General features: G+C 54.0%; 1 protein-coding gene across 9 annotated transcripts in view; it reads left to right on the top strand.

The window, feature by feature from the left end:
* The window catches only part of LOC114485248 (rho guanine nucleotide exchange factor 7-like), a 28,610-nt gene extending 14,523 nt beyond the window's left edge, over window positions 1-14,087 (top strand). The window contains exons 1-6 of one of the 9 annotated variants that reach the window (XR_003678733.2): window positions 2,677-2,918; window positions 4,695-4,784; window positions 5,741-5,840; window positions 5,995-6,081; window positions 6,249-6,379; window positions 12,235-14,087. Coding sequence is in view for 5 of the 9 variants with exons in the window: in XM_028486366.2 (XP_028342167.1) it covers window positions 4,725-4,784; window positions 5,741-5,840; window positions 6,249-6,379; window positions 12,235-12,633 (690 nt within the window). In the remaining 4 variants the exon portion in view is untranslated. Of the gene's footprint in view, window positions 1-2,676; window positions 2,919-3,545; window positions 3,603-4,694; window positions 4,854-5,740; window positions 5,841-5,994; window positions 6,082-6,248; window positions 6,380-12,234 lie in introns of those variants that run through there. The other 8 variants (XM_028486366.2, XM_028486367.2, XM_028486365.2 and 5 more) reach the window with 8 other exon arrangements.
* Window positions 14,088-14,136: the final 49 nt, after the last annotated feature.

Below are 14,136 nucleotides of genomic sequence, written 5' to 3'. Positions count from 1 at the left end.
AATAACACGTTCCCAGTTGGGTAGATTCCAAGACCTTTGGGGTATGTGTTCCCTCTTCTCTGTGCTTATAAAGGATGGTCATGGGTGCGAGGGGGTGAGCCTACCTGGGGAGAGGGTTCCTGACACCTTCCCTCTCTCTCCAGGGAGGTGCTTCTCACCCTTGGCTGCATGGGATCACCTGGCGAGTGTTAACTTTCTGATTCGGGGTCCCTTCCTTGGAGATTCTAACTTGTTGATAATTAATCTGGGATGTGGCTTGAGTGTCTTGGTTTTCTAAGGTCCTGGGAGATCCTAACGTGCGGCCCGTCCTGAGAACCCCCTGAGGAAAGGCGTGGGAGTGCGGACCGAGAGGCGTGGAGGGTGGGCGTGTGTGCCCTCAGCCCGCATGGCAGGCCCACGGGAGGGGCAGGCTTATCTCCGAAGCATGAGCGCCCCGGGGTAACTGTGTGCCCTATTAATGAGACTTTCCTCTATTCCCACAGTACAGACTTTCTCTGTACCCTAAGACTTTTCTGTTTTTGCTTTTTGTTGAATAGATTTCTATTTCAGGAAGGAGTCGGTTTTCTTTCTCTAGAGAAGCACCTTAGTCAAAACATTTTATTGACTCAGAATGTGCATTTTTTTTCCCTCTCAGTGGCGAGCGTTTGTCTCATCTCATTGTGTAGCTTCCTGTTAAGAAATGTGGTGTGTGTGTGAATTCACTTAAGTTCTGATGTCACTTTGGAGCCCATTGGTGGGCCGTTTCAGCCAACCAGACACTTCCTGGTATCCAAGTAAGAAAGATATATAGTTCTGGAATAACAGGAAACTTCAGTTTTCAACATCCTGTTTTTCTGGGTTTTGTGACTCTCTGCCTCACCACGATGAAGGTTAGTAGATGTTTTTATGTATATTTCTTTTTTTGCAGAATACCACAATTTGAATTTTCCAAGCTCTAGAATTAGAACTTGAGAGCTGAGATCATCTGCTCCCACCTTTTATGAGAGAAGGCACTTTTATGTCCTGCACAGAAGGAAGCTGAGGCCTTTTGAGGGTCGTACATTTGATAAAAAATGCAACCAACCCATTACAGAACATAGCAGGATATATCAGCCTAGATCATGCTCTCATTTGACTTGGAAATTTCTTTTTAAATAATAGATATCAGAACAAATGGGTTAAAGTCTGTACTGTGAGGTGATTCTAAAGACTGTTCTGAGGGGATACTCTTTTTTACAGGCAGGATCTGGCATCATGAATTGTTTTATTTTTTGCTCCATCAGATGAGAAATGCATGAGTGACATCCACAGAGGGCTTGGGTGTCTGTGTTTACGGCTCCCTTCCCAGCTCTGTGTTTGCAGCTCCTCTCTTGACTTGGATTTGATGGCCTCCTTCCTGCAGGTGGTTTTTCAACTTCTGGATTTGTCTCTCTCTTGTTCATGTTTAAATAAACATACCTCATGATGATTTTTACTCATCTCAGAAATTAAGACTGAAGACTTTTCTGGAAGACAGCAGTGGTTATCTAGATTTGGAATGGCTCTTCTCAGCTGCTCTTTATGTGTCTGTCCCACAGTGACATTCGGTGCCACGGGGTGGATGGGTGCCTTGTTACCCATTCAGCAAACATTTGCGTTTTTACTGTGTGCTGGCCATTTTCTGGATGTTGGGTGTTGTGAGGTCTGCTTGTGTAGATTCCACGGTCTAGGGCAGCGTGCACACATAGACTGTGTAAGATTGTGGCAATGAATGTGCCGGGAGCCTGGCTGGGCCCTGCTGAGTCTAGTCGGCGGGGGGTGAGGCTGGCGGGAGCCGGATGGGTGAGAGTTAGCTGTGCAGGGGCTGGGAGAAGCAGGGAGAGGAGAAGCCGGGGTTCCTGGCAGGGTGTGAGATAGAGGAACCGCCGACTCGGGGAAGAGGTGACAGGCGACCTGCCGAGGAAGTCATTCCTGGGATGACTGGTCACCACAGTTCATTTTTGCCCCAGTGAGAGAACCTTTGAAGAATGTTAACACAGTTTTCATTTGGGCATCTGAACGCATCTTTCTGTTAACTGCGTCTCAAAGAATTTTTTTCATGATTTTTCTGGCACAGAGTTGTGGATGATTTGACTGTTAAATTTTTGGGGGGAGGGAAGGAGTTATTCAGCGATCAGAAGGTGTATGTGGTCTTCAGACAGTGTTTGGGAATGAGACGTGTTTGTTGTAGCGCGCGTGTTTGCGCACACACCGTGGACCAGCCGTGCTGTGTCTCGGCAGCCTGACGCGCAGCATCTTTCAGCTCCTGGTGTTGGAGGGTGGGCGGGGAGGGGACTAGCTTGGGCGCGTCCCCAGTCTCTAGGCGGCCGAGATTGCGGCGATGCAGACTAGACGGTCCTGGTCTGGCCTCATGCTCTGCCCCGAGGGTGGCGGTGTCCCCGCCCCCCCTCTTCTGGAATCGGCCTCTCCGGCCTTCCCTTCCTTCCCTCTCGTATCCTCTCTGATGTCTGCGTTTCCCTTTTGCTGCTGTTGGTTTTGGCATCGGCCGTGGCCAGGAGAGGAAGTCTGTAGTAGGCCTGCCCTGAGGCCTCAGCCTCAGTCTAAGGAGAGGAGCCTTCACCGAGCGCCAGCAGTGCCCCAGGTTATGAAGGAGGGTGCGGCAGGGTGGGGACGTGGTGGTCAGGAAGCTGGACTCGGGCCCAAAGCGGCCCCAGTCAGGGAATCTGGCCTGGCCTCCTGCTCCGACGGAAGCCGAGCTCCCAGGTGTGCCGCCTCCCTGGGGTCTCACCTGCGAAGCCTGCTGTCTTCCTCTTACTGCGCAGAGCTGCCCCACACCGGACTCTGCTAATTCTGCTTGTTCACTTTTCCCTTTCAGACATTTGATGCCAACGATTTGTATCAGGGGCAGAATTTCAGCAAGGTCCTCAGCTCCTTAGTGACTCTAAATAAAGTAACAGCAGGTAAGTGTCTTTTTTACTGAACTTGAGGGGAGGGGAAGAAAAAGGGGCAAAAAGCTTGTTGCTTTTGTGTTAGTGAGGCAGAATGAACATTATTGAATTTAAAAAAGGATTGCATGAAAATTTTTGGTTGTCACTTTTGCTGCGAGCAGAATCTTCCTCTTTAAGTCCTGGTAGATATCAGTGCTTTCCTTCCTGTGGGCAGAGAGACAAGTACAGCAGGGGGGAGTGCCTCGTCCGCAGGGGCAACTCCTGGGCTGTCCTGGAGCTTGAAGCACCTTTGCTCTGGAGTTTTATTGAGTTCATGCTGATTAAAGCTCAGATCTAGTGAGCAGATCTAGTGCCTGTTTTTGAGGTGCAGCCAGTGAGCTGGCCTCTACAGTAAACACCTACCTGGGCCAGGTTTCCTGGGGGTGACGAGGGCACCTGGGCTCTGTGGGCTGCGGGTTCGAGCCCCAGTCGCACCTCTATGGAGACGTGGGCTCCCCGACCGCGGAGAGGACAGCGGGGTCTGTGTGCGCTCCTGTGGGGCTAGCTCGGGCCTGGAGGCTGCCTTAGGCACCGGAAGGGCTTAGAGGCTCTTTTGTTTTAAAGTCATTTTTGTTTTCACCTTACCTTTACGGACTGTAGTTTCAGATCCCGGGGAGGGGCAGTTAGCCCTTGATACGTCTCTTTTGATCAGAAAAAGTAAGTTTCTCTTGTCAGGGTCTCCTCTCATTTCGCCCCGACCCTTCCTCACCGTGTGGGGACGGGATGGGGTCGGAACGCTCAGGGCTGCAGGAACCGCTTCCGGGGGCCCCTCACGCCACTCGTTTGCTGGGAGGGCCATCTGGGCGCTGCCCCGCCGCCCACGCTTGGGGACGTGCGCCCAGAGCAGCCTGTGCTGCCCGCCGTCCCGGGCAGGGCTTCCCTTTTCATAGCTTGACTTCGGGCTCGAAGTTGAGAATGCCTTGGGCTGTTGAGGTGACAGCACCTGGGGACGCGCTAAATTAGGACCCAGGTGAGCGAGTGTAGGAAAGCGTGGGGGTCCAAGTCCAGGAGGAGGGCGAGAGGGGGCGGAGAAGTGGGGGGCATCCAGGCGGACATAAGTACCCGCGGCCATCGCACCCTCCAGACAGGAGGCTTGTGGCATTTTGTCAAGCTTGTGCTGCCTCCCCGATCCCCCCGTGGAGGAGCGATAGACCTGACGTGAGCAGACAGATGATAAAGGAGCCAGCCCGCCACGGTCGAAGCGTCGGCAGTCGGTGGCCGGGCTTCACGGGGGAGGAGCGCGTGCAGGCGGCGGGTGCAGCGCGGGCACCTCCCCGGCCCCGGCCCGCCTGCAGCCCTTTGCCGGCGTCTGGGCCGCGGTTTGACGGGCACTGCCCTCCGCTGAGCTTGCTCTCTGGCAGCTGCGGCGAGAGCGGCTTTGGTAGACACCGTCCCCACGTGTGAGGCCGCGGGTGGGAGACGGCAGGTTGGCTCTCGCCCTGGGTGTGTAAGTTCGGGTGGGTCGGAAGGTGAGGGGGAGCGACGAGGGCGGCTTCGCTCCGTCCACCGGGCCGCGGGACCCTCGGTGATCGAGGCGGAGCCCCGCGGGCCGCGGAAGGCGTGGACGCAGGCCGGGAGCTGTCTCTTGCGGGCATGTGTTACTGCCGTTCCCACCCCCGTCTGATGCAGAAGTGTTTCTCGTATGTTCTTGACATCATCGGGTATACCCTGGACGCAGAGCACCTAGCGCTGTGCTTTGCAAAGACCTGTTGGGAAGTTCTGAAGTAAACCTGGTACTTTTCTCTTCAGCTTTTAAGCAAGAGGACTGAGCCTTCTCAGATGAAGAGAACTTTTCGCTTCTGTATTTGTTGGCCACTGCTCTTCACTTGCGTCTCTGAGGTCAGCGTGAAGGAGCCGGCGGTGCTTTTGTAGCCGTCGGCCCTAGGGGCTGACGCAGGCGTGAGACAGGTGCGCCTGCCGACTCCACGGTCATCGCCGGCGGGGGGGGGGCCCGTCACCGCCTTGCCTCTGCTTCCGGCACTTCAGGGAGACCCTTTGCGCCCTCCAGGCGTGTGGAGGAATGCCTGCCTTTTACTTGGACAGAGGAGAGAGCGGAGGTGGGGGGAGGGGCCCTGAGCGCGCCCTGGCTGCGGCGGGCAGCCCCTGGGGGGGCAGCCCCTTCACGCCTGTCCTCCGCGCGCTGCTGGTGCCCGCGGTCGCCAGGCCTCTGCCCCACGGCGGGAGCGGACTCTGGCCCTTACCGCCAGCACCGAGCAGGGCCTGCGGATCGGAGGGGCTCCCGCGCTGAGACGTCAAGGTGGTTTTAGGGCAGGGGTCCCGGACGCCGGGTCCTGCAGCCCGGCAGGCAGCGTGGAGGAGCGGAGGGGGGGGTTGCTCTGCCCGCGTGGGCCCTGCTCAGCCCTGGGTCAGTCAGGGAGCGCAGAGCCAGAGGCGCCAGAGCCCCGGTGCTTCAGGAGCAGCTGGAAATGCCGGTTTCCCTGGGGAGTCCCCAGACTTTCCGCTTTTGGTACCTAATTCAGAATTTCCTAAGACGCTGTGTAAGCCGATCCAAAGGGATCTGCCAGAGCAGGAGGACCTGGAGACCCCCAGTTTCAGGACATTTTTATAGAAGGCCCGCCACATAGCTTTAGGAAATGGCTAGGCGCGTGCATGTCAATACAGTGATTTCCCTAGAAAACTCTCGCGTGGCCTCATTTTTAAAAAATCACATCGCTTCTGCGAAGTGGGCTGCTGGCATTTACGTGCTGGTGGCCTGAGTGGGGTGTGTGATCCTGCAGCGGCTCCAGGGAGCGAGCTGAGCCTTTAGTGCGGTGTGGTCTCTGGTCCTTTCACAGCCTTGTGAGGTGCGTGAAGCGTGCCCGCCGTCGTGCCGAGGGCATCGTCCTCAGAAGGGCCTTTCTGGATGGAAAGTGCCGGGGGTTCTGTTTGTTTCAAGTAAGAGAGTCTTGTCCGTCTCTGGCCCGGTCACGCTTAACGGCTCGCTCACCGCGCAGAGCGATCCTGGAGGGGTGGCCGTGCGTTGGGGGTGCCGGGGGGTCCGGGTGGGGCTCTGCCCAGGAGTCGAGTGTGAGAGGCTTCTTGTTTCCAGGTGAGGGGAAGGTACCGAAAACAGTTACGAAACGCGTTGTAAACTGGGAACTTAGATAGAGAAGGGCTGCTAAGTGGTTACGTTCAGGTAATTCCCGGGAAGGCGCCTGGGGCGCATGTGGTCATTCGGTCCCGTGGCGGGGACTGTGCTCCTGGTCTCTTGCGCGGGTGGCCCCCTGACCCTCGGAGCCCGGTGCGGGGTGTGGGCGCACTGTCGGGACTCCGCTCGCTCTCTCCCCTCTGACGACCTTGCAGACATCGGCCTGGGAAGTGACTCCGTGTGTGCCCGGCCCTCCTCTCACCGGATCAAGTCTTTCGACTCCCTGGGACCCCAGCCTTCGCACGGTCGGACTTCAAAATTGTTCCAGGGCCAGTATCGGAGTTTGGTAAGTGTGAGAGTTGGTCCCTGAGAATGGGAGCGTGTTGGGGAGGCGGGCGTGTGCAGCGGGTCTGGAAGGACACATGGGCCGCCGGGGAGTGGCTCAGCCAGAGGGTGGTTTGCCTGTGCTGCCGTTGCTCCTATTCTCGGGTCTGGCGTTTGCCCATCACCAGGTTACCCGCGTGGCGTGCTTCGTGACAGCTTCTAAGAAATCTGTGTGTTTGGGGCACTCTATTTTAAGATACAGATCTCTTTATCTGGAGGGATGTGAGCTTTAAAATGTTTTCCTGGTCACTTGCATCATATTGTCTTACCTACTCTGCACAAAGGTACAGAAGTTTGGGAATAAGAAATCATATCTAGTACTTAGATGATGAAGAAATGGCTGAAAGCCGAAGAACCTAGAGGGGTTTTTTCTCTTTATGAAAGCGTGACAGCGCCCTACGCTGTCACGTCAGGATGCAGCTTGTGAAGGAGGGGCTCCCTTATAACGGTGCTGGTGAGGTGGGGAAGCCACCTGAGATGAATAGTCCTCCTGGAAAGTGAGGAAAACCCATTTGTAAATTGTCAAGAGACAGGCTGCGAGCACAGGCGTGGAAATGAGGACCTGGGAAGGTGAAGTACGGGGCCGAGCAGAGACCGTGGGGAGAGGCCGCCCCATCCGCCAGCCGGGGCGCGTGTCCGCCTGCTGGGCAGCTGAGCCCGCACTGGGCCGGACGGCGGCCTGGTCCTCAGCTCGATCAGCCGGTGGTGCTGTGACTTCGCTTCATGCGACATTTCAGTAAATTATTGTGTGTTAGAGAATCGTTGATCTCGTCCTGTGAGTCTGAAGAGAACCGACCCTCCTGGAGTCTTCAGAGACCACTGCTCTCTACTTTACCACAAGGGAGCATTGCCCAGTAAGCTGGCGTGAGCCTCGGAAACGGAAGGTGACCTCGTTGGAGCTGTGTGTTGTAGAGAGAAGTTCATTTTAGTCTGGTCACGAAGCAGCAGTAAAAACAGAGAGCTGTAGAAGGGATGTAATTTTTACGTGTTCTTGAACCTTTTGAACTCGAACTAACTAACTCTCCCTGCTGTGTGTCTGTGACTGTTCTTCCTCTCTGAGAAGTCCCATGGCCTTGTTCCAAGCCTTGAGAACAACACAACACACCTTGAGCGTTTTTTCTCTGTGCCAGCTCTGGCTGGTTCGGTGTCTCACCTGGAATGACTCGTGTGGCCCTCACGGCCACCCCGTGAGGCTGGACGGACTCAGAGGGTCCCATTGCGAGCTCTGTGGTCCAAAGCAAGCGAAGATGCCCAGACCACTTGAAAAATAGTTTCAATTAGCTTTATGAAATACACAAGGAAAATGCAAGAAAAATCAGCAAGCTTTGGACAAAGAAATATTTGCTGTCTGACCCATTCATTTGTGGCAGTTGTCGTAGGTTTTTTTGTTTGTTTTGTTTTTGAGTAAATGAGGACTGGATTGCAAAGGAATAATTTTAGTAAAATAAAGTTAAATGTTCTGTTGTGATGAATGTTGCTGAGATCACAGTAAGTATGGCATTGGTGTTTCATTAGCGAGAGAAAGTTTAAGTTACAGCAGAGCTAAAAAGCCCCAGCCACCTTGCCTGTGCCCTGGACCCGGTGAGCCGCTCCTGAGGCGAACGCAGTGAGACTCCTCTTGACCTGCTAGGTAAGAATAACGATTTCGGACTTCCCTGGAGGCACAGTGGTCAGGAATCTGCCTGCCACTGCAGGGGACACGGGTTCGAGCCCTGGTCCGGGAAGATCCCACGTGCCACGGAGCGACTAAGCCCGTGCGCCACAACTACTGAGCCTGCGCTCCAGAGCCCACGAGTCACAACTACTGAGCCCACGTGCCACAACTACTGAGCCTGCGCTCTAGAGCCCGCGAGTCACAACTACTGAGCCCACGTGCCGCAACTACTGAGCCTGCGCTCTAGAGCCCGCGAGTCACAGCTACTGAGCCCACGTGCCGCAACTACCGAAGCCCGCGCGCCTAGAGCCCGTGCTCCGCAGCAAGAGAAGCCACCGCAATGGGAAGCCCGCGCACCGCAGCGAAGAGCAGCCCCCGCTCGCCGCAACTAGAGAAAGCCCGTGCGCGGCAGCGAAGACCCAACGCAGCCAAGAATAAAATAAATGAATTTATTTTTTTTTAAAAAAAGGGAATAATGATTTCTCCGCCCCTCGTTTCAGGGGAGCTTTTAGAAAAGAGGAGGAAAAGAGCTGAAGCGGTAAGCTAGTGACTGAACACACCCTTTCCAGCCTCCCGGGGCAGCAGCAGCGGTGGCGACAGCCCCCCGTGCGGAGGGCTGGACCGTCTGCCTGGTGCGTGGTCCTCACCCCGCCTGGGCCCGCGCCCGCTCACAGCGCCCCTGGAGCCCATCCTTCAGTGTAGGCCATGCTCCACGGCTGGGAACCTGTGGCGTCAGAAATGAAGGGGTCCAGACTGGCCGCCTGGCCCTGTGCAGACGTCGCCCTGTCCTGTGCTTAGTGGAGTATCCCTTTCTGAAGCGGGGAAGGCGTCCCTGGTGTTTGCCTGGCCTGCAGCTGTAGGGAGAGTGTAGGTCACCACCTCGGCAGCATCCTGACGAGAGCCCCGCGCGCCACTTGCGTGCTGGCCGGCGTGCGCCCAGCAGTGGGGGGACAGACAGGCCGGCAGCAGGGCTCCCAGGGCAGTTTGACCTCCTTAGGGGCCTGCTCTGCGCGTGTGCTTGTTACGTGTCGTGTTCTGTTATTGGAATTTGTCACCCGAATCGGCTCTGCAAAACCAGGGGAAGTCACAAAAAGGAGAGTGTCATGGAGATCAGAGTAGACGGCTGAGGAGTGATGACAGTGGTCTCTGCAGAGAGAGAGAGCCTGACACAGTGTATGAGCGGGTCGTGCTTCTCTGACCAGAGCGAGGACGGCGTGTGCCGTGTCCCGGCTGTGACGGGAGCCCCGTCCGGCCCTCGCCGCTCAGGTGCCCCTGCCACCCCGCGTTTGAGGGGACAGTGGTCAGCCGGAGGATTCCTGCCGGATGTGGGTGAGAGATCGTTTTATCGAATATTCTAAGTATTAAACGTGAAGTATGCATTAAATGTTTAATTCATTAGATAAATATTTAATGTATTAATTTGCATTATTAAACACGATTTATAGCAGTTAACGTATAAACACGTAAATAAATACACATGAACTATTTTAGGCATTATATCAGCTCCTCTTCTCGAAGTTCTGCCTGAGCACTGTGTTTGTGCTTTATCTTTTTCATCTTGTTTAGTGATACGTGCACCTAGTTTAAAGACTCAGGTAATTCTCCAAGACTTGCTATTAGGAAAAAATCAGTAGAGACAACCACTTCCCATTTTTTCTGTTGGTTCTTTAGGCACTTGCCTGTGTCTCTCTAAATAAAATGCGTTATATAAAGGTTGGTTTTTGGTTTTTTTGAAATAACACAGTGTTGCCACTGTGGATGTCCCACAGTGGCAGGGGGCATCAGGGCTCTTCCACTTCCCCTGGGCCTTAGCTTCACGGGTGCTTCTGGGCCCCCCTTCTCCGTGGCTGAGTCCTGTAGTGGCTTCTTTTGGTGGGTGTTAGTGCAACATCATCATGACCCAGACTCACAGCGGGGCCACCGTGTGCTGGGACTTCTTTCCTGACGACCTTCTGTTGCCTCTTTAGTTTTCTGTGCACCTTGTGCAGATTATAGTCTGGTCTTTTGCCTTTCTTGAAAGAATCTCGTCTTTGCGCATTCAGACGTGTTAGGGTTTTTTCAGTTTCCTCTTCCTGGGGCACGCTGGTGAAGTCTTCTGGCCGCTGGAGGGTCTCTTGGTTGCAGCCTGGATGGGCCAGCTGCCGCCTCTGTGCTTCCTTCATCACCTGCAGACTCCTTTGACCCGAGTCGACTTCCTCCATGTCTTTCTCTGTCTTCATTTTTTTCGTGGTTAATTCCCTGTTTTGGAGGAGTGCATCTTATACTAACTTCTTGAGCAAGGGTGCAGGGGAGGTAAAGTTTTTCAGATCTTGCGTATCCGCAGATGTCTTTTTTATCCTAATACGAAAGTTTGTCTTTAGTTTTCTGAAGTTTAGTTACAGTGTGACTTGGTCCAGATTTCTTTAGGTGTATCCTGTTTGGGGTTCACTCAGCTTCTGGACTCTGTGTGTTTGTGTCTTTTGTCACATTTGGGACATTTTTAGCCGTATTTCTCAGACTCCTTTTCAACTCTGTCTTTTCTCCAGGTCTTCGATGGTTCCAATCTCAGATCTTTGTCATTTCCCCCAAGTCCCTGGGGCTCTCGTAATTTTTTTTCACTCTGTCAGTTTGAGTAGATTTTGTAAGTTCTGTTTCATTTCTGGGATTTTCTATTTTGTCTGTTTGAGAGAGCCTCATCTTAGTGTTGGGGTCCATGTCTTTTCTCAGTCAGGCTCCGATTTTCCTTGTTCTTGGAATAAGGGGTGTCTTCAGTTCTATCCTAGACACTTTGGAGAGTGTGTTGGAAGATGCTGGATCCTGCTGAGATCTTGCGTCTTAGGCTGCAGCCCTGGCTGATGGGGTTTTGTGTGGCGGTCCTGGCCGAGGGTGGTAGGCCGTGGTTCTGGGGACAGCTTGGTTTCCTTGCAGTGGTGTCGGGTCAGACTTATTGACCTGGTGTCACTGGGGTTTCTCTTGGACCGCTGACAGTGCTGCTGGATGGGGGTCGGGGAGACGCTGGGCCTGGCTCCCCCCCACGAGGCTGGGTGGAGGGCAGGGGACACCTGTGTCCCCTGCCCTCCACCCAGCCTCGTGGGGGGCAGGGGACACCTGTGTGGGCAGATGGGGCTGCCTGCTGCCACCTGGGGGACTGGACGCTGGACTCCCGGCCTCATCCTGGCTGATGTCACTGGTGCTGGCGGAGCTCTGGGGCTTGGTGGGCCACGGGACGTCCTGCCTGGTCCCCTTGGACACCCGGGTGCTGGCTGAGTGGCCCATGTGCTGTCCCTCTCCCCCCCGCTTTGGCCAGGAGAGCAGACTCTGCTTGGGGGTTTTTGTTTGTTGACTTCCATTGGCAGTTCCAGGTTGCAAGCCTCTCCGGCACCCGGTCTGGGATAGTTGGAGACCGAAAGACATTCTAGCCAGTCTGCCTTCCTCTGCCCACTTTTCGGAGATCTGCGGTTAGGCTTAATCGCTGAGAAAGATGCAGGTTAAAATGAGGTCCCCTTTCTTCCTGTCCGTTTGGCAGTATCCAGTGTTGGTGAGTGTTTGAAGCAGACGTCTTAGGCGCTGCTGGCGGGAATGTCGCTTGGCGCTGGTCTGTGGGACCTTTTTGGAGGGCAACTTAGAAATGGGCGTTAAGGTTTAAAATGTGTCATCCGTGTTCTCTGACCTGAATTTAACGTATTGGCTCATTTACGGGCGTGTGCAAAGACATGTGCAGACGATTCTGATGCAGCCTTGTTTTGCAGTAGAAAACAACTAGACCCGGTCTCAAGTCTAGTCGTGGAGACTTGGTTAAGTAACTGATGGCACTGCCGTACAGTGTAATATTAAGCAGTTAGTTAAGACTGAAGTAATCAAGGACTGCTGGGAAAATGATCACAGCGTATTAACTTGTTGCAAAATGTAGAGAAGTGTGTAGTGTGTAAATGTATGTGAAAGTGTGTCTCTGTTCATGCAGGCACCACACTGGCAGGAATAAGACCTTTGCAGCCATTGAGGGTTCCCTCCGGGACTGGACCTGGGGCAGTGGACAGGGCCGTGGGGACTTCGGTGTGTCCAGGCGTTCCTCTGCCGTGTGAACGGGGTGGTTATGCTCCGTCTGTCCAAGTGAAATCTGTTCATGTCGTGACGATGTAGAATGTGCGTCCTTCATGACGTCTCCTCCCTTCTCCCCTTTTTAGGACATGACGGATAATAGCAACAATCAACTGGTCGTAAGAGCCAAGTTTAACTTCCAGCAGACCAATGAAGACGAGCTGTCCTTTGCGAAAGGCGACGTCATCCACGTCACGCGGGTGGAGGAAGGGGGCTGGTGGGAGGGCACGCACAGCGGCAGGACCGGCTGGTTCCCCAGCAACTACGTGCGCGAGATCAAGCCCAGCGGTGAGTGGCCGGCGGGGGCAGCAGGAGGCAGGGCACGTGCTCGGGACGCTCGCCGCACCTGGCTCCCCGTCCTGGGCGGGGTCGCTCTCCGTGTTCTTTCTGCGAGGGGGAGTGGTGTTTGCCCCCGCGCTGGGGAAAGGGCTGCACGGTCACAGGCTAGCTTTTCATTCCATTGCGACATCAGCACTTTAAAATAGGGACTTACTCTGTTATTTTCCATTTGTAAGGAGAAACTATCTCAAATCTGTTAGTTTTTATTTTTGTGGTTACACTTTTATATAAGGTAAAATTTATTACCCTTTTGTAGGGCTAGTGTCAGGACTGGGAGTTTGCTCTATCATGCAAGCTATGTTGAGTTTCTTACTGTGGGTGCTTTTGCCCATCATGTACAGTTAAGTAATTTCTGTCCTTTTCTTTGTGCTAATAATAGCATTTTAAAATGCATCGCTTTCCTTAGGTTTTCTGCAATTGCTTAATATTAGTGAATTTAAAAAGTTACTCAGAGGCTTATCTTATTTTGAAAGGGAATAGTGGTACTGGCACTTTTTTCATTTCTGCTTAGATTCACGTCGTGGAATCGCAGGTTCTCTCTACGGCCTGGGATCTGTGATTTATGTCACTCCGGTATGGGTGTGAAAGTTCTGGCGCACGGCCTCTGCGTGTGTGTGCGTGGTGCTGTCCTGCGTGGCGTCACGGCGGGGTAATGGCAGGCCACCCGAGCACGTTTGCCCGGCAGTCCCTCGTTCCCTGAAGCAGCGTTAATTTATCGACAGAGACTGCTGGTTTTATCAGTGCAGTCATGTAGTCCTTGCCTTCATGGGTTCCTGTGTATTTGTGTATATGTTTGTATTCATATGAAGCTGGGGTGTAGGCGCTCTGATGAGTGAGATTTCAGAAGCGGCGTCTTGAAGGGAAGAGTGGGTGGCCGGAGACGCAGAGGTGGGGAGAGATTTGCAAGCCGAGTCTGCTGTGACTTGACTCGCGTGTCATCCGTTGACTGGAAAGGCCTTGCTGCGTGCTGCGGTGTTCTGGTTCTGCCTGGGGAGAGTGGTGGTGGTCCGCGGTGCGGGTAGGGCCGCGTGGGAGGAGTGTGATGGGAGTGGCTCCGCGCGGGGAGGAGCACCGGGGCCCGCGGGCGTTTCAGGTTAGGGTGCCGGGGCGGCGCTCCCTCGCGGGGTCAGCGGGGCTCCCTCGTTGGGGTTGGTCCAGCCTGTGCTGCGGGCCTGGCACAGAGCAGGAGCTCAGGGAGCCATAACTGCTGCTCTTTGGATTTTGAGGTGGCAAGAAGAAAGGCTGTCTAAAAGAGAATGTGACAGCTTTGATAAAACGAGTATTTTCCTGGCAGTGACGTCAAACCGTAAGTATTTTAATAAGGCAGCCTGCAGCCCTGATTGGTAAAGGTTTCCGGTGTTGGATTCTGGGGGGAATAACACGTGCTTCTTCTGTCTTTTTTAGATTGTAGTAAAATTTACCATAATGTAAAATTGACCATTTTAACTGTTTAAAAAAAAATTTTTATGTGTACAGTGTAGTGGCACTAAGTACGTTCACATTGTTGTGCAGCCATCACCACCATCCGTCTCAGAACTTTCTCATCTTCCCAAACTCTCAACCCATTAAACAGTTCCTGTCTCCCCTGAGCCCCTGGCAGTCCCCATGCAACTTTTTGTCTCGACTGACGTTTGACTCCTAAGAGCCTC

This window comes from Physeter macrocephalus, unplaced genomic scaffold (genome assembly GCF_002837175.3).
Source record: "Physeter macrocephalus isolate SW-GA unplaced genomic scaffold, ASM283717v5 random_864, whole genome shotgun sequence".
NCBI lineage: Eukaryota > Metazoa > Chordata > Mammalia > Artiodactyla > Physeteridae > Physeter > Physeter macrocephalus.
Note: the sequence above shows the minus strand (reverse complement) of the source record. Positions and strands in the feature narration are given on the sequence as shown.